We start from the raw sequence: 22285 nt of genomic DNA on the forward strand, positions 1-22285 counted from the left end.
TAGTCACTCTCTATGTTACTATTAATTTGAAATATTATAAAGGCATATCTGAATGTTTGTAGGGTCTAAGGCTTTGTAATTCAGCTCCAAATAAAGATCTGAATGTCCAAGTTAGGCCTAAGGAGATCTCCAGAGAGCCTGGACAGCTGCAGGGAAGGGTAAACTGCAATTTGGAGTGACCAGCCCAGCCTTCAGAGTGTGAGCCTGTATCTGAAACAATTACTGAACAGATACATGGATGTTTTAACATTGGGACATAAAGATCTCATGCTGGTTGCCTTGAAGTTTCTTTAATATTGACATTTATTTTTTGTCTTGCAGGATATTTTAGTGGTTTTGTGTGGATGATGGGATGGGATATCTACTGACAGAGATGGAGTTGAGCCAGATTGTTCAGGTTTTAGTAATTTATGAAAGCAGATCCTGATTCTCATTGTAGTCCATCTCTAAGACAGCTGCTTTATAGAAAGCAGATAACATTATTTTTTTTTTATTTACATGCAGTCCATTAAACTGAATTACAAAAAAAAAAAGGCAATCTTTCAGAGGAAAATTAATGTAGAAATGTCCCTGTTGGGTCAGAGAAAGCTGTAAAATAGGCAAACATATGTATTTGGAATGAGGTGGTTATACTGCAAATAACATCTCCCTTCTTCTACACTTATAAGGAAATGGAAACTGAGAAAAAAAATCAGAACTTATTTGACACAATGCTGCATAAAAAGTTACAAATGATCAATTAGTCTCTAGTCTGTACTCATTTATACTGCTACAGACTCAGAGTAACTTTACATTGCTGATGGAACTATTCCAGATCTATACTGGAGTAACTAAAGATGGAACTTAGTCCTTAAGATAGCAAGGGAAAAAAAAAAAAACAACCAACCAAGAAAAATATGTGTTTGAAACTTCAAAAGTCTTATTTTCTCTTGTATTTTACTGAAAAGGTTTGGAGGTTTTTTTCCCCTCTCACACTGGGATGTTTCACCTTAACACCACAGTGATATGCACTATAATTTATTTCACTGTCAGGGGTCCGGAGATTTTACAAACCTTTTCTTCTATTAGGGAAATATTCCCAAAAATGCAGAAATCAATACCCACGAGAAAAAAAAAACCAACTATATGGAACCAGTCTTATTTATTTGATTTTGTTTATGATGAGAGAGATTTTAGAGCTCTAATTATCATTATCAGCACACAAACACCTGCTGTTACTCGCCGGTGTTTCTATTAACGCAGTGTGCCACTCCAGTAGTTTTCTGTTGGCAATCCAAAATCAAATTACTTCTTGTCTGAAAATTATTGTTACTTGCTGACACAAAGTGTTTACTATGTCTATCATTTTCTAACCTTTTCTTTATGGCAAAAAAAAATAAATAAAATAAATCAGTAGTCGTTTCAACGTTTTGTTTACTAGTGTTTATGAAACCAATGACCATTGTGGTGTCTCAGTGATTGTTTTGGGGGGTTTATGCACCCTGGGGGGATCCTGTATCTTTTGTGTGCCCAAGTGGGAAGTTGCCTGCAGGGTCAGTGATCCAGGTGATGCCCACACTGCCCATGGAATCTGTGCCCTGTTCAGATTTGGGTTCTGTGTTGAATTTAACATAAAAGTCAGCAATCCACAGCTACTGCTTATATGGATAGAGACCCATCAAATCAATTTTGAGATTATTTATACAAATTAATATATCTAGCATACAATTAATAATTAATATATCTATATACATTTACATAATATTATACTATTGTATTTTATATGTATTACCACTCCTGGGCAAGGGGTGAAACCTGTATCCACTACTCAGCCTGGGGTAAATCTCTAGCTACAAATGCTTCTGACAACACAAGGACTTGCCTCAGCCACAAAGAGCTGCCAGGGATGTAACACAGCCTTAAAAAGTTCTCTTTAATAAGATTTCAAAAGGATTAAAAAAAAAATACCCCACTGTTTTTAATATAATTACACCATGACACAGTTATTTTTATGCAGTTCCTGTCTCCCGCTGCTGTCTGGGATTAGTTTTTACTTAGCAGTGAGGAAGAATTGTCTCATGTCCCGGTTCAACCTCAAAAATTACAACAGGAATTGGGGCTGGATGTTATTCTATCGGCATGTTACCTTGTTAAAGAGCTGCATTTACCAGAAGTGCAGGTGCTGTGTTGGTCCCACAGTCAGCATCCTTTCAGCCAGCACCAAAGTGAGCAGCACGCTGCCCCCAGGGCTGCCTCGCCCTCCTTCCTGTCAGTTCTGCCTCTAAAGCAGAAGTTGTCTGCTATATTTTGGAGCCTGCTGTAATTTGATCAAACCCAAGGAAAATCATGCCAAAAAAGTGACAGCTAGTCAATGGATGGTGTGGTCCCAAACTTGTTATCTGTCTGGGGTCTGCTGTAATCAATGCTGCCCTGCCCAGCTCCAAAACCTCAGAGCCAGATCAAAACACAAAACTTCTGCAGGGGACAGTTCTGCCTCCTTTACAAGTTCATGTCAAAGCAGGCTTCATATATAGCCCTGAGTGCTTTCTCTGTATAATTACTGAAAGTTAAAAAAATATTTTAATTCATTCATACTCTGGTAGAAAAGCTTTGAGCCATCACAGGTCCAAACCTGAATTTACTCTCAAGCCTGACCAAGCTTTTGGGGCAGGAGATTCTCCTGTACAACACAGCTATGATGGAAAATACAGTAGCCTGAAAACATGCATTTCATTTCTATTGTATAAATACTTTACACATATATTTCAAAATCTCAGTATGTGCAGGTTGAATGGTGCTGAAGAATCCTGCAGAATTTGCTCAAACTGCAAACATCAAAAATCGCTTTTAAATCTCTTTGTATTCTTTCTTTGCAAAGGTTTGAGCCTTTCAACTGCACCATTATAGCTGTTCACACCTAAATCCTCCATCATGTACTGGTGAAAGAGAAATTTAAACTTATTTATTCAATTACAAAGTTTACAATTCCCATTATGTTGGCTAATTATACAGTCTCAGCCAGCTGTATTTGAGGAGAGGAAAAACACCACATGAATTCTATAACCAGCCTTTCCCTCATAAGCTTTTGTCTGGTGCACAAAGGTGCATGTGAGGTCAAGCAGCAGAACAAAACACCCCCCAGTCACCACTGCTTTGCTCTTTCTTCTGACCCTGACAAGAACTTGATTTTGCTGCCTCAGTCCTGAAGCTTTTGTTTGCTTTTGCTTCCCAGAGGATTGGGTGACAGCAACAGCCACCCATGGAGGGGGATCTGTTCTTTCCTGCTTTCTCCCTTTCTTTAAATAAATATTAACTGGGTGCAGACACTTCACAGCTCACAAATAATGTCTTGCAGAAATGCAAAAAAATTAATCTTTCATGTTTTCAGGAAAGGAATAAAGTCTGATTCGCTTGAGTGAAAGCTTGCAGGCAAAATAATAGCATTGAAAACAGCAACAATTATTATTTAGAGAAACTACATAACTCAGATTTGCTTGAGTGAGGTCATTTCAGCAAGTAACAAATTCAAAAAACTGAATCACAGCATTCCTACAGAAAATTTTGGAGTAAAAATATCAGATCCTGCGTAGCTAATAAACCTACTATTTACTGATGAAGTCCAGAAGAAAAACTCCCTCCTAGTTTTCATGAGATATACTAAAGCTTTAAAACTCTTGGTAACCTTAATTTTAGAATGCTTTTGTCTTATCATTCCCACAGTTTGAGATTCAAGTAAGTAATTTAAAAACCTATGTGGAAATTCAGTGTGAGGAAGAGTCTTTTTTTTCAAAGCTAAAGCCACAAAAGGGAAAATTTCCTGGCAAATCTGAACCAATTTCAACTCAACCGTGTTCATGACTCATCCTTCATCTTCATAAACTTTAAAGTGATGCACTCTGCAGTCATGAAAACCCGTGAGCAGCAATTTGAAACAGAAATATTTGCTGAAAGTGGATTTTAGGACTTTAAATTCTTTTAGTTGTCAGTCATTCAGACACAAGAAGCGATACAACTCATTTGGGAAATAAGACCATGATTTCTTCGAATGAACTTCATGCACCGAGTGCTCTTTTTATAAAGGAATGGAACATTAGACCTTCTCATCCATCACACCCAATAGAGCTGGTACTTAAACCCTACAATTTATACCCTAAACAAGGTAGATTCTTGGTCAAGCTTGCCAAGACCTATCCCTGTAACTTAAAAACGTGTCCCTTGGTTCCCTTTTGAAATTTAAACAACGCTCGGTATATTTGAATACATTTGCTTCTGCCTATTGACCTTACATTCCCCTTATCAAGATAATAGAATTTCCTTAGAAGTTGCCTTGGGCATTTCTGCAAGGTCAAAAGCACACAGTGCACAGGCAGGGATAAACCTACTTTGAATTACTGCATCCACTCATGCTCCAGTGGCTCTGCAACCCTGATGGCAACAAATGGAGTCTGTGTTGGGAGCACAGCACTTAACTTTGAAAACACAGGAGGGTATGGTCAGAAGGAGCCCTGACATGCTGTTAAACATTTACCATCCTGCCTGAGCACCTGTACCACTAACACACAACAGACAGGACTCACAGAGCTGGGGGGGAAGTTGGCAGAACCACGTTACTGCAACCACAAATTCACATTTGCCATGAGGACCCAATCATTGCACAGTGTTGGCTTTTTGATAGAGTGAACAGCACATTCAGGGGAAAAAATCTCTCCCTTTGCCAGTAGGTTCTGAAGAACTGAAACTGGGTGTTTCTCATCTGAAGTCCTTTATTTATGGTGGGGTTTTAGAATATTTGTCTGGTCTCAAAATAAGTCATACTTGATGAGGACTCTAGTTAATATTGCAGAGGTATCTGAAGACACCAGCAGACAAGATTCTGTGTCTTAAATGATTTCTGTCACATTCCAGAGAGACTCAGTTTCTAGTCCTTTTTTTTTTTGTTGTTGTTGAAACTACAGCCTTATTAATTTTTTAGTATTAAATAATAGGTCACAAACACTTTGGAAGGGCAAGTAACCTCAGGGCAGATTGCAGCTCAACCTTAGGGTAGCAGACTTGAAAATCTGCAGATCTCACAGAAGCATACTGTAGAGCTGGGGTACTGCTCTGAGTTATGAAGCATATCAAATGTTTTGATAAATCAAAGGAATCTAAATGGCCTAAAAAAGGAAAGAGTAAAAGTATTAGAGCTCATCTTCTTTTCCAAAATCTTCCATTAGCATCCTCACAGAGACCTGTTTTCTACCTCTGAGACTCCATTTCAAAATTCCATTTAAGAAAATGAAGAACATGATCCTGCCATCTCTTCAAAGATTTAACTTTATGGTAGAAAGATTTTACTGTTGTTATTTGCCATTAAAGGTAATAATTCTGGTGTAGTTTTCTTTTGCTAGCATTTGCGTTATTCTATTAATGTTTCCATAGCTGCAGTTGGCACTATCAAAGGAATTCCAATTTTTAACATGATTTTCATCCTCAAAGCAGGGATGTTTTCCAGGGAGCCCAGGGAGGAGGAAGGAATACGACTCAGACACTGCAGTCAGTTGTTATCCCTGATACATACACTTGGGTTGCTTCTCTTTGATGCTGCCGCCAATTTTATTCACAAGCGTATAAAAAAAAAAGGTCACGACATTTAGAATTGCAGCACTCTGGGAATTAAATGTTCCTTTAAATTTTTAATTTCTGGAAGGAATTTATCAGGGAATAATATTTGAATATGTTTGAAGGAATGTGTAAAGATTAATGCAAACTGTCTTCGAATTGGACGTTCACAACCACATATGTTTAACCTTGTTGTATAATAGGCATAAAAAAAGTTGATGTGTGAGTTCTAAGATTTCCATTTTGCTGGAAGCATTTACACTGTTATTCTCTTTAGTATTTTTCCACTGACATGTCTGTATAAGGCATGAGGTTTAGCTCTCTATCTTTTTTTACTTAACATTACACCTCACAAGCCTGGCAACTAAATAAGGAGCAGAAAGCAAGTTCAAGAGTGTGCACAGTTCTTTCATATGAATTCTTATATAAGAAATCAAACTACTGATTTTTAGGCTAAGTCAGCCATATTAATGATATTATTGTACGAGATAAGGAAAACAAAATGATTTTGTGTGAAGACTAGAGATAACACTAAGGTAACAAGTAACAAACCCTGAATAATTTAGTTTGAGACTCCATTTACACTCAGTGGGTCAACTGAAGAGACAATGTCTGAAGAAAGGAAACTGAGGAAGTTAAAGGAAGTCTTTAACTAGAACATCATTGGCACATTCAAAGAACAAGAAGAAAGGCAAGTTATAAAGCCCTTTTGCTATTGATTATTTGATTTTCAAGACCAAATCCTTTCGTGGACACTTCAGCACCTAAAAATAATAATAATATCTTTGTCACCAGGGCAATTTCAGGAGCACTGCTGGCTCGAGTTTGGCCTCTTGAAAAAGCCTTCAGGAAAGTTGCTCTGCAGATCACTCAATTCATTAAATTAATGCTGTGTTGGCTGGAGTTAAAGTCTTGAGTCAAGCAAAACAAAAGCCTGGGTTTCAGAATACATATACCCTGTCAAATTGCATTTATCAAGATAAGGGTTATTAGAATCTTTTTTCTCTTGTGTGAATGAAATTGTAAGCTTAAAATGTCACTGAAGATTTATTAATCTGATACTCTTTCTGATAAGGGCAAAGGAATAGAAAGGGCAAAGAAAAAGAAATATTTCTTGTAGCCTGATAAAGACTACAAGAAATAGAAAATATGAATAAGGCAATTTATCAGTGGGCATACTGTAACCAGAAGATTCGAGCCACATAAAGCAATACTCCAGTTCTATATTGATTTCAGAACATTGCCATTTACAATACCTCGTTGAAGTTTGAAAGCTGGGCAGAAAAACGCCTGCAGTTTTCAAAAAATGAAATAAACCTGGATTTTCAAAATACAGGCTGGAGAAACACTTGTTCTAGAAAGCAGATGGAGGCCTAATGTGAAAACTGGTGCTGTGCTAGAGGATATAGTGTGTAGAGGGAGAACCACCAGCAGGAGCATCAGTGTTTTCAGCTGAAGTGACAGGGCCTGAACCAACCAGCAGAAATGTTGTTTAAACTTCTCCCCCTGTTTCTGTGCCTGCTGCTGTCAGAACGTGTCCACAGTGGGCAGGAGAAAAAGTGAAGAGAGGTTCCTGGATATCTGGTGTCAAACAGACCGTTGTTAAAGCTTTGTGTGTTTTATACTCCCTGTGATGTACAAGACAAACACATTTCACTGCTTAACACGACAGAGCAAACCCTGGGTAAGTCACCACTTTGGCTTTGGGAGCTGCTGATACAGGAGCCCAGCAGCTGCCAGTGAGTTAACCCTCTCAGCTTTGCTGAGAGAGTGGAGACAACACTGGACTTAAAACCAGCCTTAAAAGCAGACTGATATTCACTTTGTCACAGATGCTCTCACCAGAACATCTGCACTCACACCAGAAAACCACAGCTACAGGTAACAACTTTTTCCTGCTTATTGGCTTTTCCTCATAGCAGGGAGAAAACTCTCAGACAGAACCTGGCCATGACACTTCCCCTCCTTCTGCTGGACTTCTGCTTTTAGTCAGTCTCTTCTGCAAGAGCTAATTCCCTTTGGATGAGATCACTCTGAGACAGGTTGTACCTGCTTCCTTGGAAAAGACCTGTGGGAGTGAATTATCTCCCCAGGCTTTCAGACCTGCACTGGGAACTCAACAGAGAGAAAATGGCCATTTGTGCTGGGGCTCCAACCTTCACCTTCATAGAGCATCATTTAAAATGACTTTGTTTCAGTAACAATGTCATACATAAGCACAGACACAGATATCTCTAATATACATTTGCCTTCTAATCATAACATTAATAAAATAAAGGTTAAAATGATAATTCAGATCCCATGTAATACATACTTTAAATGTGTGACTTTAAATGGCTTGTTGGTTAACACACAGGCTACTGATTTTCTTTTACCTCACAAAATAATGAACCATCAAGTAGTATTATTTTGTGATTCTTCAATATTTTCCTTCAAAAGTATTTTCACTAAAAAATGAGACTCATTAGCCAGAACTCAGTTTTCCTGTGAGACTCTATCAAGTGGGTGTTAGTTTTGCAGCAGTGAATGTGTTTGAAAGCACTGTTTAGAAAATGATTAGTTGTACCTTACCTTTTTCTCAGAAAGTGTTACACAGGTAAAAAAAAAAAAAAACCTAGTTAAAAAAAGTCTTTCTTACATTTTTCTAAGAACACAGCAGGAACCAATTAATCTGTCATAATTTCATTAACAGCTCAACTTACCAGTCTTCTCCACCTTGTGTTTTGAGCTTTCAGGTCCTGGAAGACAGGGGCAGGGCCCTTCACATCGAGCTGTGATGGTTTTGCCAGAAGTACAGGCATGAAACTCCAACTTGCACTAGAATCATAAAAAAAAAAAAAAAAAAAAAAAGAAAGAATACTTTTTGAATTAGGACAAGATATAAAAACAGCAGCAGCTGTGGATTAAAGGAGAAATTGCATTATCAGTAATGGCACGGGATTGATTGCAAAACTTCAGTTTCTGTTGCAAATGCCATTGTTTTTATTATTACAGGTAAAAACAACAGCTACCTACCTATGCAGAGTTTTGCACAGCACTTCTACAGGTGTCTCATAAGGGGTTGTTATCATTCCCTGGCATCTGTAGCATAGAAAGTTGAAACAATTTCTTCCAGATCCCCTAAGAGATGGGTGGCAAAGCTGGGGAGAAAATACAAACCTCCAGAAACCCAAGTGTTTCCTATGCTGCATCATGGTATGAAATCATGCGCTCTGCTACCACCACTGATTTATTCCTTTGGTCTTTTGAGGAGCTGGGAGCTCTCAACTTCCACTGCAAGCAATGGACTTGGTTTGAATAACACCCACAAAGAGATCCCAGCTCTCAAAATAGAGAGAACTGAAGGAAAGCAGCTGATGAGACTGGTCCTTCAGGGTGTCAGCTTCTCTGAACAAGGAGGAAATTTTAAATGACTCCTACCAATGGCTACAGATTACCTTCAAGAGTTACCTTCCTAAAAATAGCCATCCATCGTGCAACCAACCCCAGAAATACACCAAAATTGTAGAACTGAAGAGTGAGGATTAAACCATGAGTAGTACAGTGTAATTCTTTGTATCTGCATATTGTTACTTAGAATCATTACTCCTGAATTCAGTCCCATTTTTCACCTTCTTCAAGCACTGCTTTTACCAGGTCAGAACCTGAGGGCTTTTCATGCACAGGGGAGTGTTCCTGTGGCTCCCAGGCTGGTGTTCCTTCTCACAGGGAGTGCCTCCCATCAGGAAAAATGGGAATGCTGGGCTGTAAAATCCCTTGAGTCTGAGTTCTATTATGGTTTAATTCTATGATTCATCTAAAAGCAGGTCAACGCATCCACACAGTGTGACGGTGAGTTTTGACTCGTGCAGCTCTTCTGGAGGCTGAAGGACACACATCCTGAGACCATGGCATGGCTACAGAGGATGCAGGGGGCAACCAGAGCTCACTGAGCAGCAGCCACTGCTGAAAACCACAGCATCACCCTCTGTTATTTCGGTAAAGTGGAGGCCAAGAGAACAGAGCAGGACGTTGTTACAAGATAAACACCTCCTGCTTTGAAAGGACTGCAAATATCTCAGCTTTGCCTCTGTTTGTTTTTTGTTAGAAGGGCTCATCTGTGCCCAAGCTTTAATCTGGCAGCAGGAGACCATTATCCTGTGCCTACATCCCATCTTGTTGACATTATCTCCCAGCCATTCTCAACTTCAATGCACTGAGGTGATTGTGTGCTCTCTCTGATGTTCTGCCCTTCTGGTTTAGGAAATGCACGGCCACACACAGACGTGTGCAAGCTTAACCTGCATTTTACACCAAGTTCTTGCAAGACTGAAGGGAACATATTTACTTATTTGTCACCTGTTTGCTCCACAAATACACTTTGCACAGAGCACAAAGGCAAGAGAAAGCACATCAGAAGGAAAGGAGAACACTCCCTGAGTGCAGTCCTGAAGGCAACAACTTTGCAGCATATTCTGATAGTCAATGAGAGCATGGGCATAAATCTTCTTCCTGCAGCTGGAGTTGATCATTTAATCCCTTACAGAACATCAATTACTTACATATTTTATTATGCGTAATAAATGTAAATTATGTATCTAAGCATTGGAAATTATACTTCAAATACCACCTTTAAGATGGCACAGCCTGTTTCAAGCCCGTTATTATGTGTGGTTAGGAAAGAAAGAGTTTTATACTTAGAAACAGCAAGGCAAGTTTTTCCTCAGCTTTCCACATGATTGATAAAAATGACAACCAAAAAGGTAAAAAATAAACCAAAAAAAGGAACTGCTTAAAAGGGCTCTGTTAACTGAGGGCAAAGAGGAGAGCTAAATTTGAAGACTGCAATGGTACAGTCACACAGGAGTAAGTGTACACAGGTGATTAACCACATCACATTCCCACCACACTTGTTTGAGATGTTTGATGTTGGGGGTTGAATATTAATTTTAAACATGAAGATAATTTTAAATATTAAAATAGGATAACACTGATTATTTTTCAACACCCAATGACTGTATATAACTGTTTATTCCTTCCCTTATGAAAAACATGGAGATACTTACTTTCCATGGGACGGTGTGCTTACTCACTGTAATGAGTGGCTCAACTTTGGATTTAATGACATTGCCTAAGTGATGTTCAGAGGCAGAGAGGCCACAGAGATGTCTTGTGGAGCAATAATGACATTTTTTGAAGAATTCTGCCACTGGATCTACACTCTATAAGGAGCCTGCTGGCTTTCTCCAGACCATGGACAGAGTACGATCCAAACTATCAGTCTTTCACACCAAAGGGACATTACATATTTCACAGACAGGAGTCACAAAGCCTCTTGCAGTGATTGTACACAGGACTCACTGGGAGCTGCCCACAGTTTGGGGCTGGTCCCTCTGATTTCAGGGATTGCTGGTAGGATTGGATGTGCCTTATGCTGAGCTGCTCTAGTAGAGATCCCTGGGTCTTGCAAGCTTTGTATTTGTCTGCTGCCTCCCCAGTGTGTGAACTGCATTTGTTTACTCTGAACCCCAAGGCCCACATAAACATCTCCAAACTATTTTACTGCAAATGGAAAAGCAGCTCTGTTATTTGTTGCTAAATGTATATGGAGATCAATAAAATATATGAGGGGAGAAATGGTTGAACATATTCATGGAAAATTCATAAATTAATTTATTCAACTAAGATGGGGGGAAATTACTGCAGAGTGTGTTTTGGTTAAAGTGTTCCCCTGAGAATCCACTACTCGTATAATGATTCCCTCTTTATTGTCAGTGAATCTACAGCAATGTGTTTTGCATAAGCATTCACATTTGAGGGAGAAAGGAAATAGCTACATAAAATTTATTCCCAGCTATTTTATTCTTGTCTGTTAGTCTCCAGCCTGCAGTCCCTGCTAGAGGAGAATCTAGATATTTTTTTAATGATGTAATAAAACAGTGAATCTCTGCCTTTATACTGGCTTTCAACATTTGGCAGCCAGGTTTAGATCTAACCTGCAGGTAATATTGTTGAATAAGGTGCTGTGATCTTTCATGTAAGGGTGTCTATTTGGCTGCTGAATGTTTTTGTGGGCAGGTTTGTTCAGCTCAGTACATTAATGCCTTGAAGAGCTTTGCATCCTGACACAAGGAACTCATGTATTTGCCTAAAATGCAGCCAAGTACAGCAGCATGTCCTGGCCCTGACAGCACCTTTCACTGACAACAGGATACCCTGAGCTGGAAGTGACTCATGAGGATCATTAAAGCCCAGCTCCTGATTGATTCATGATTAAAAATTCTACAGTTGAAAATTTCTTGTAGTTGCACCAATAAGGGAGAAAGTGTTAAGTTCCAAACTTCTTGTGCTTCTGTCATTAACTGAATGTGAATTAAACAGGGGAGGACGTGGGAATTAGCAGACAATACACTTGGCAAAGATAAACATGAAGTCTCTTTTGAGAAAGAATGAAATTTTAAATGGGAAGTTAAATTTTACAGTACACTAATTAAAATGTATGTTAAAGCCCTGAAATATTATATTATATTAATAGCAGTGGCTCTAAACCTCTGCTGTTGAACAGTGCTCCTGCCTGGAGGACATAGCGTTTTTAGCACCCTACAGCTTTTTATGTTTTCACCAAGAAAGATTTCAGGGCAGTGTTTGTTTTATGGTACATCTTTTGTTCACTCACAATATGTCTCTTCCAAACTACACATACAAATAACAAAAGCTCATTATTTTCCACCTTATCTTTTACCCAGTACCTGCCACAGGCAGAAGCTCAAACTTCCTGAAATTACAGCATGTATATATTTTTAGTCCAGAGTTACTTGATATCAGTAGCTTTTTTGTACCTATCTGTCCTAGCAGATAATTAGAATCCATTGGAATTCAGACACCCCTTTGAGAGGGGTTGTTTGTTTACAAGCTTTAGAGCAGTACTTGCCACTGCTTCCATAGCAAGGATTCTTATCACTATTTTCTTTATAAGCTGCTTCTTCCAGTTTTCATCAGATGGAAAAAAACCCCAACAAACAACAACAACCGTATTTGGAACACACTCAGACCGAATGTGGTTTTTTTTTAAAAAATTGCCACAATAAAAAGAAAAGTTCAGTATCTTTTCTCCAAATCCCAAAAGAAATGTCATATGGTGCACTCCCATTGCACCCTGCTGGACACCCACACAAAGCTTTAATGGGGATTCTCCAAACTTTTCAGGCTCTTAAAACCTGAAGTCCTGAAAACAGTTTATGTACCACTGGTATGCATGTAAAAAAAAAAAAAAATTAAAAAAATATCATTTGTTTTCTATTAGAACAGCTACAAGGGGAGCACACAGCACTTAATCTTTGCAATAAAAGCTGTACATAGATAACTTAAAATCCTTGAGCTCTAATTAGGAGCTTTGTTCTCCTTCTGAGAATACAGAGCTGCTGCTGATATTAATAGGAGTTATGCATGCATACCAGTGGTGGAATAAACTCTAATTAACACAACCAATCCATTGTGTAAATACAGATTGAGGCCTTTTTAAAACATGTGCTAGCTCTAGCTTTGAAGCAGATGTTGTAGCTGATGGGCTCAGAAATTCCCCTTTCTGCAAGGAATGACATGAAGGACCTTGTCATATCTCAGGTAAACAACAAATATTTGAGAAGGTCTCATTGCAAACCGAGCTGACAGGCTGGTGGTTCATAATCTAGAAAAAAAGAGCAGCTACCAGGTGGAGGGGCAGGAAGAGAGAGAGCCAGGTTGCAAGGCACTGATATTAAATAGGCTGAACAGATTTATGCAGTAACACCAAAAGGTCTCGCACAGCAAAGCTCCAAGGACCAGAAACTGCTCCACGCTCCCCAGCTCTGCCCTGTGCAGTCCTGCAGCTCTAATGAGGGAGAGCTGGAAGACTTTGCCCTCGGGGTAAAATCACCCCAGAACAGAAGGGAAGTGTGAGACCCAGGAAATCTTTAAATATCAGGGTAAGTCAGCACGTCAGTAATGTTGCCAACTGCAGGTGCTCCAAGCACACGGTTCGGGTGCTTAGAATGAGGATTGCCAATTTTAAGACTTAAAAATTTAATACCACTTTTTTTTTTTTTTTAAAATTTAATTTAAAAAATTTCAGCTGCATTTTTTGTTAGATCCCAGCCATATCTAATCAGTCATTTAAATGTTTTTGACTATTACAGCATAAGTTTAAACTACCAACTACCATCTCCAGAGCAACTGGAAAACCAGGAGGTTCATCTTCCAAGAAGAAATAATCGATTCCTGGGCTTCAGAAAACAACAGGCTGAGTTGCAAGAGGCAGCAACCATGCAATTCAGGATGGCATTAATTGCATATTTAGTGGGTCTGCACTATAATTAGAACTGTGCACACCTCCCCAAAATTAGGCTTCAACTTCTCAGCAGAACAGAAGGGGCTCCTTCTTCTCATCAGGCAAAGAGTTGTTTTAGAAAATAGAGAGCCTGATTGCTCAGTAGAGGGTCAGCTCTGCCCCAAAGCACAATCCGTGAGTTTATAAACAAATAAATACTTCATAAGACAAATATTTAAGACTTCATAAATAAATAAACAAGAACAGTTTCCCAAACTACCCAACAGCTGCAGAGTTAGGAGGGTGACTGCTTGTAGGCACGTTGAGCCACCTCAGGGTTTGAGTGGCAGGGCTGCAAACCAAGCAAATTATTGTGTGCTGCTCCAAACTGCCCTCACAGACAGAGCAGAATCAGCTCGTTTGGGGATTTCTGGACAGACTCACCAAAGGACAAAATTCCATTTTCATACAAACCAAACTTGCCCCAAGAAACAAGTGGCAACCAGTTCAATGTGAAGCAGGAAATTTAAAAAGAATGCATTTAATTGCATGAGCTGGATGATATGGCATATAAGGACACTACACTGGGTAGGGAGGTGGAGGGTATTCAAGGGATCATTTGCTAATGCAATGTGACAATGAAAACAAATGGTTCCCATTCTAGGAGCAAACAAGAAAAGAGTTTCAGGCATCAAAATCTAGTGTGTCATACAGAAATTGAATTTGCATTTACAAGTCATTTCGATGCCAGTTCTGGAAACACCCAGGCCCAGGGGTGTGTGGGGACATAGCTCAGCTGGTTTATCATCTTGTAAGAAATTCAGGTCCTTACTGAACCTGATGGGTCTAGAACATGACACAGAAGAGCCAATTCATAAGTTGAAACATTTGTGCAATGCCGATTTCAACTTTTCTTTCACTGGTTGATGAGACCAAGATGAGTTAAACGGGAAATTAAAACGAGTTTTAGTCGGGAATATTTGCAGGATCAGAATCCAAATGCAAATGTAGGCAAGCAATGCTGGCTTATTAAAAAAATACATATATATATATAGTGCCTTATAACCCATATTCTATATTCACGCTCAAAAGCTTTTCCTATTGCTAAATGTTTACTCCTTTGCCTTCCTGCAGGATTTGCATGACAGCTCACTCATGATGACCATTTTCTACCTGCACATGGGAGTTTTTGCTTTCCAGTACACTAGTCTGCCACACCTCAAGACATGGACTTTAAAAATCACTTGCCTGCTGCATTTGTTTCGTTTCCCTTCTAGATTCCTACTGTATTGCTTTTGTCTCTATGAAATCATTTCCTATCCCTAAATCTTCACAATTATGAGTTGAGAGTTCATTGCTAATAGCACTATTCAAAGCGGAACAAAGCTACTGTTTTTTGTTTTTTTTTTCTTTTTAATAGACCAAAACCATCTTAGTTGAGAAGTAAAGAAAATCCCAGAAAAACAATTGGAGACTTGGAACGATCGATGCTGCTTAAAATGTATTTACCATGTAATTGAAATGCATTCTCATTCTGCAGCCATTTACTACTGATCACATGAGAATGATGATTTGTCACTTTTATTTGCTTCAAATTACTAAGGGCAATTTAATTTCTCTCTTGGAGACAACGCATCAGATAACATGAACATAATCAAGAGGTAACGATCTGAGGCTCTGTGCACACACAGATACTCCCTTTACCAGCTAAACAACATATGGCAGAGGGAAGACAACCCGAGACATTCAGATCCCCAAGCACAGGGTTTCCACCCAGTCAATAACATTTTAAGCAGAGCATGTGACTATCCCAGTCTGGATTTTGGCTGAGGCAATGCTCCATCTACACAGTCATTCCCACATCCATCTGCCCATACCTGGACAAAAAGCACCAGCTTTTTGTGACCACTATAAAGGGTAGGCATGTACCCTGCAGATTTTTAGGGCAGTTGGTATGATGGCAATATCCTGGCAGCCCAAAAATGTCTCAACCAACTCTCCCCATCAGTCAGTAACTGCAAAGTGCTTACTACTGCATCTGCAGTTACTTTGAGGTGTCTGATGCCTCTGACAGTTTACCAGGGATGGGACTGTGACCACTATGGCTGTATGGGTTGAGAACAGCTCAACCCTCTCTCTGAGGTTTGTATCTCTACAAATCAAAGAAAAGTTGCTACTACACCCCTTTCACCCCTTGAAACACTGGTGAACTAGTCTGTTGAATTTGTTCTATGCTGCCTATTCCTCCTTTAGCAACCCTGGCACAAATAAGAAGCAACACTAAAACTGGAGTGTCACGCTGCCCAGAGAAGCTGTGGCTGCCCCATCCTTGTTAAAGATCAGGCTGGATGGGGCTCTGAGCAACCTGGTCCAGTGAAAGGTGTCCCTGCCCACGGAAGAGGGGTTGGAATGAGATGTTCTCTAAACTCCCTTCCAACCTAAACCATTTCATGATTCTATGTTCTTAAAACTCACTGCATTTTTATTTCCAGAGTCAATAAAAAATGGTGCTGGGGAAAAGGACAGAGATACAGTTAAAGAGCACCCTGGCTTGTTTGACAATTTGGTGGTGTAGTAAGCAACAATCTCATTAGTTCACTTGTGCTACCAGTCATAGGCCAAACACACAAGTCCTGCAGTCCCTCTAGAAAATTGGAAACGTGAGTTTTTCCAGCATGTGTGCTTGGTTTTCAAATGTATCATCATTTTCTAACCAAACTCAGTCTTTGCACATGAGAGGTGAAGGTCAGTCTGATTTTTTCTGTTCCCAAATAGCAACTTCCCTGATAATAAACGTCAGGAGGCCAATCCTCTTTTCCAGAATAGTTATCCCAGCCATTCTCATCACATCTGTTAACTAGTTCGCAATAGGTTTGCTCAGATTTTACTGTCCACATTGTGGTCCCAGCAGTGTTCATTCCTCATTATTGATGTATGAAATGTACAGTATCAAGCAAACTTTCAGATCTCAGGGAGAGTTTTTCTCTGTTGTTTACAGACAGAGCAACTCTGAAGTGTAAGTACAATTATAAAATACACAGCATCCTGCAGGGCCACAGCTCTGGCTGCTTTCAGAACAGCAACAAGATTGAAGTGCTAAGAATGCCAGCTTATTTTTTTTTTAATTGAGTTCTCAGAATTTCTTTTTTGTGAAGAATAAATCAAAACAAAAGCCAAGCTGAAGCCTCGATGCTAAGAAGCCTGAAACAAAACATTTGACAGTTACCAGCAAAGAAGCTTTAGGAATGTCTTTTGGAGCATAGCAACCAAGGGAGGGTAAGCAGGCTAAAGCTTTGAAGTCTCTGATTTCTAAAGAAGACAATAGAAGCAACAAGAAATTTAAAAAAAAAAAAAATAAGGAAAAACCCATACTCCAGGCCTAGTTCAGTGCTCACTGAATGGACTGGCTGTGAAAGACACCCATACAAAGAAAGCAGAATTAGTCTGTTTGCTCAGAAATCAAGTAAGCACAGCTAATCCTCTTGCAGTGTTATCCTGTTTTGGCCTTTAATAAATCTGCTTCAAATTAAAGATGTACCCAGGCCAAGAAACACCTCCTTTGATGTTTTAAATGGCTCAAACAAGCTGTTTGTTAGAAAAAGCTCAAAATATGAATTCCAAAAAAAAAGAAAAAACAAATCCTTCTTCTGTGCCAAGGGGCTGGCACCTCACGGGAAGGTCAGAGCATTTAAGGTCACAACTGTCAAGCACCTCAAGAATTGGTGCATCTTGTGCCCATGCATTAAGGGAAAAGATCCTGAAATACAAGTCTCTTACAAAGTTAGTTGCCCAAAAGCAGCTGATCCCCTTGTTTTACAACCATTGCCTCACATCATTGAGATACTGGAATAAGGAATTTTACATTTTAACTGAATGCAGGCATGCAACCTTGGAACAAGGTAACTAAATTACTGCAAATGATATTTGTATTAAGGTTTGTATAATTAGCTGTGAGTTGGCATAATAAACTCTGCAATTTTCTTGTTTCCTCTTCCCATCAAGAACACAACTTTCAATGCTTGAATTGTATCAGACAATTTATGATGTAAACAACTGAGTTTTCTCCTATTTTAACCTTGGCTGCAGAAGGAAGGACTTTAAAAATAAAACTGGCTTTACATACAAAATGTACAGCAGGCCAGCTGAACTTCCAACAAGAATAATCAGGTTGTCCTCAGTGCAGGAGTGGATATAATTGATGGCTTTTTAAGTTCCGACCGTCACATGCCAATTTGTTTGATTTGGCAGCCACAACTGTGATTCTAATCAAGTTAGAAAGGCAGCCCTGTGATTACCATCATCAAGATTGGTAGCTTTCCCAAAAGGAACCAATACTGTGTTTGCAATCCTGACTGATTGCTGACTTCCCTTCAAAGGGTGTGTTTTTGCTCAGAAGCATCCACAGCACAGGGCAGACCTCCAGTCACAGCTCAAGGACAGAAAACTACTCAAACTTTGTTGCTTTATGCTTTGATCATCCCCTTCCACGGAAATTGTTGCAGCTTTAGAGGGAGGCACGGGAACTTGGCATTTTCCATAAGCCATATAAACATGCAGATCCTGCAGGTGTCAGGGTTAAGTGCAAGGGAGACAAATGCTCCACTGTCCTGTGTCCCTTCTCAGTCCTCTGAGGGACTGGACTGGCTAAACAGGGGCAGTGATGGGAGACAGTCACAGCCATAAACCACCCACTCTCCTCAGGATGTGATCACAATATTTGCCTTCAATTCCACTCTTCCCTCTGTCACTCTCAGCCACATGACCTTGATCCTACAGAACCTCAACCAGGTAGATGCACAATTTTCCCTTCAAAGAAAGACCTGTCTCAAACAATTTTGGCAAAATAATTCAGCCCAGTGGGCACCCACCTTGTAGATGCTACTGCAGTGTGAACTGACAGAGTACTGAATACTCACTCTTTCATTCCCTGCAGAACAACCAAATCCCTCTGTTTAAGACAAGCCAAATTACAAAGTACTCTGGTTCCTTGTTTTCATCTCTGCATTATTTCCCTTCTTGATGCCTTCTGAATTCTCATTAACCTTTCTGTCAAGATTGCATTAAACATGACCTGTTAATTCACCATGTTCTTTGAGAAGTCTGACATGGAGATGACAAATGCTTATCTAAAAAAAAAAACAAACCAAAACTCTCTAGTTTAATGAAGTGCATAACAAGAAACACAAAATTCTAGTTTGCAACACAGGTTTTATTTCAGCTTTGCTACTTCAGTGAGTTCAGAATGTCTGAATAGCTTCAGCATCTGTCCTTAAGGGAGCAGAAGAAAAGGTCAGGGACTTTGAAGAAATCTTCAAGAAACTCCTCCAAAGTCAAAGCTTTTTTGTTATTCTAATATGATATTCTATGGCATACACATCTCCTAAATACAAATCCTTTACAATTAACAGACACTACTCTTACCATAGGCCAATGCACTAAATTTCTCAAAAAAAGTTTATAACTTTGTGGGTATTTCTAATGAGAAGTTGATGCAATGTTGGTGCAACACAAGGTAAGGAATAAACATTTGTATTCCAGTAGGTTTTGGGAGAGGAATATTGTATGTTCTGTAAACACATATTAATCCTTAAAAAAAATCCCAAAGCAGTTTAATTGACTAGTATGATTAACTGCCTGATGTACCACATCTATCCTATTAAATATTTTTTGAAAAATATTCAGTAAGACAATCATGCAACGAAATTACCATTTATGTGGCTCCTTTCATCCACAAAGGAGTCAAAATCCTACGTATTTATAAAGGTATAAATACAAACCACTGCTCAAGAGCAGCCAGTTCTGCAGCAGGAAATATCAAATGCTCTGCACCAGCACACAATATAACACAAAGGGAGAAGTGTTATTTAAATCCAGAGAGATGACAACACCCAATTAACCAGATAAGAGTACAAAACCTGCACTCAAATACAGGGTTTTCTTTCAGACTTCTGTTTCCCAGCTCCTAAAAATTTAGTCCTCTATAGAGTGACTTTAAGCCTCCTTAAAAACAGCTTCGCTTTTCTTACACACTTTCCTTGACCAGGAAAAACAGTTCACAGACCCTATGTCAGATGCCCACAGACTCCTGTCAGAATCCACTGCTCACTTAAAAATATAAATCAACAAACATGGCAACATTTCCCCAGAAACTCATTGGTTCAAGCCACCAAACTGGTTCTTGGCAAGTCTCACACTTGGACCTGGATTGACTGACCATGGCATTGAGTGGTACCAGGACTGGTAACAAAACTGTTGTCTCTTAGCTAAAGGGAACAAATTATTTCAAGCTGGAAAAGCCCACGAGCCATAAATTCTGTGAAAATGCCCCCCAACCCTTACAGCTGAATTGCTACAGGATTATTAGAAAAGTAAAAGAATTTTTTCACTCCTTTCTGTCAGCAGTTGCACATAATGAGGCACATCAACTGGTCAAAATTCCTCAGGTTTTCTCCATTTGACACACCAACTTAAAATCCAACAAGTTTACAGTAAGAAAACATAAAGCAGAACTGCAGAGTGTGTCATATGGTCTGGACATCAGCAAAATTGCTAAATAGTGATGCTAATATATTCCCAGTCTCCAGCTGCTCACTGAGCAGATGAAGTTTGTGGCATAAATCTTATTTGCCAGTATAAACTCATCAAGAATGAGTGAAGCTTATTAACAAAACTCAGATGTTATCTCCCAAAGAACTCTTAGACTTCAGAAGATTAAAAATCTTTTCCTGCCATGACACATACAATGACCTCATAAATATTTGTAGACCCTCTGTCACTGGAAAATGCCATCTATTCCTGCTTCTGTGTAATATTACACAGTAAACCAGAGCAAAACAGAATACAAGGACATTCCTGCTGGTTTACCATAGAAGGCTAAATAAAACTGCAGTTTGAAGTCATATTTGCATGCTTCAGAAGTCCATGGAAAATGTTTGGAGAAAGCACTTCTGCTTTTGAAGGGGAGTCAGCCCATTAGGCCAAGACTTTTTTCCTAAAATATAAATAGCTCAAGAACCAAAAGATTTAGCTAGATGATAAATCAGTATTTTTCACATTGTTTCAATCAGTCAGTTGTATACGACTGATACTTGAACCGCTTTAATCAGGGGTTTATCAGAGATTTATTTAAATTCCCTTTGAAAAAGCTATTTCCTAGAATAACAAACAGCAAAGCTCTCATGTCTAGTGCTGTACATTTTGTTGACCAGCTCTTTTATTCATTAGTACATGCACTTATCCCTCATCCACAGGAGTGTTCCATTTGTTCCAAATGCCTGAGCTCAAGGATGGTCACAGTGATGCTCCAGACAAAACCTCCCTGTCCCCCTTTACAGGTCTGGGACATTCCTGCCTGTCCTTAAAAGGACTCAGAAATGGCATTTCTAAATGGCAATCCATCACCCATCCTGCAGACTGCAGTAGTACTGTAAATTCCTACCGAAGCTTCACTAAATTTGAAGTCAGGCAACTGCTTTTTTGGTGCCAGTTTCTTGAACACTTCCATATCGAGCCTTCAAACCACTTCTTGCAACAGAAAGAAAGCTGTGTGTGCCTTCTGCCTCAGCACCTGAGCTGTCCAGAGGATGCCACCTCTGAGATGTAAGGGCTTGAGGCAGGTTTGCCCAAATCCTGCCTTTACAACTGAAAATGCCAGCACAGAATCAGCCCCTGCTCAGAGGAGAGGCTGGAAAATTGGGTCCTAGAGGCAGCACTGCCTGAGTACTGCCAGTGGACAGACACTCCAGCCTTGCCTTTCTCATCCCTTTGGGAAGGGGTCTAATTCCCTGAAGGACCACTAAAAGTGAGGACAATCCAACTGTGACTATTGCAGTTCATTTGATGCCCACAGTGACTGATAACAAGTGCACAAATGAGGTTTGATCTGCTCAACCTGCAGGCATTTAATGCCTTTAACAGACACTAAGCTGTCGGGCTGGGTATCTACATGACTGCCAAGCTTCAGACTTGTCCTCCTGGTCTTGTAGCCCTCCTTGTCTCTCCTTTGAGCTGGTGCCAGAAGGGCCAACTTCAGCATTTGAAGTGGTATTTTTTCTCTTGAACATTATGGAGACTGAGTATTTTGACAGGTGAATGTGGCTGAAGATAGAAGCATAAATTGACCTATTTTAGCTGTTCACAGTCAATGGGGTGCACACATACACACACTAAAAAATTAACTGTATTAAAATAAATGTCAAAAATAATGTAAACCCTTAAATTGCCAGTATTTGGTACACTGGTTGAAGTGGCTATGAGAAGGCTATCTGAAATAAAGAGTTAACGTGTTGCTTAAAAGCAATATATAATTAATGACTGCAGAGTTCATCTTTGTAGCACCCACTCCTTTGCCCTGGAGAACCTGGTAGGGGTCTGAGCCCTCACTTCTATGGGGAGGCATTTAAAAGTGAGTACTGGCCTCCA

General features: G+C 39.5%; 1 protein-coding gene across 2 annotated transcripts in view; it reads right to left on the bottom strand.

The window, feature by feature from the left end:
• SPOCK1 (SPARC (osteonectin), cwcv and kazal like domains proteoglycan 1) overlaps positions 1-22285 on the bottom strand; it is a 265743-nt gene that overhangs the window by 48097 nt on the left and 195361 nt on the right. For both annotated transcript variants that reach the window (XM_032702921.1, XM_032702920.1), the window contains one exon: positions 8283-8397. In XM_032702921.1, the coding sequence (XP_032558812.1) occupies positions 8283-8397 (115 nt within the window). The remainder of the gene's footprint in view (positions 1-8282; positions 8398-22285) is intronic.

Source organism: Chiroxiphia lanceolata, chromosome 15 (genome assembly GCF_009829145.1).
Source record: "Chiroxiphia lanceolata isolate bChiLan1 chromosome 15, bChiLan1.pri, whole genome shotgun sequence".
NCBI classification, from domain to species: Eukaryota; Metazoa; Chordata; class Aves; order Passeriformes; family Pipridae; genus Chiroxiphia; species Chiroxiphia lanceolata.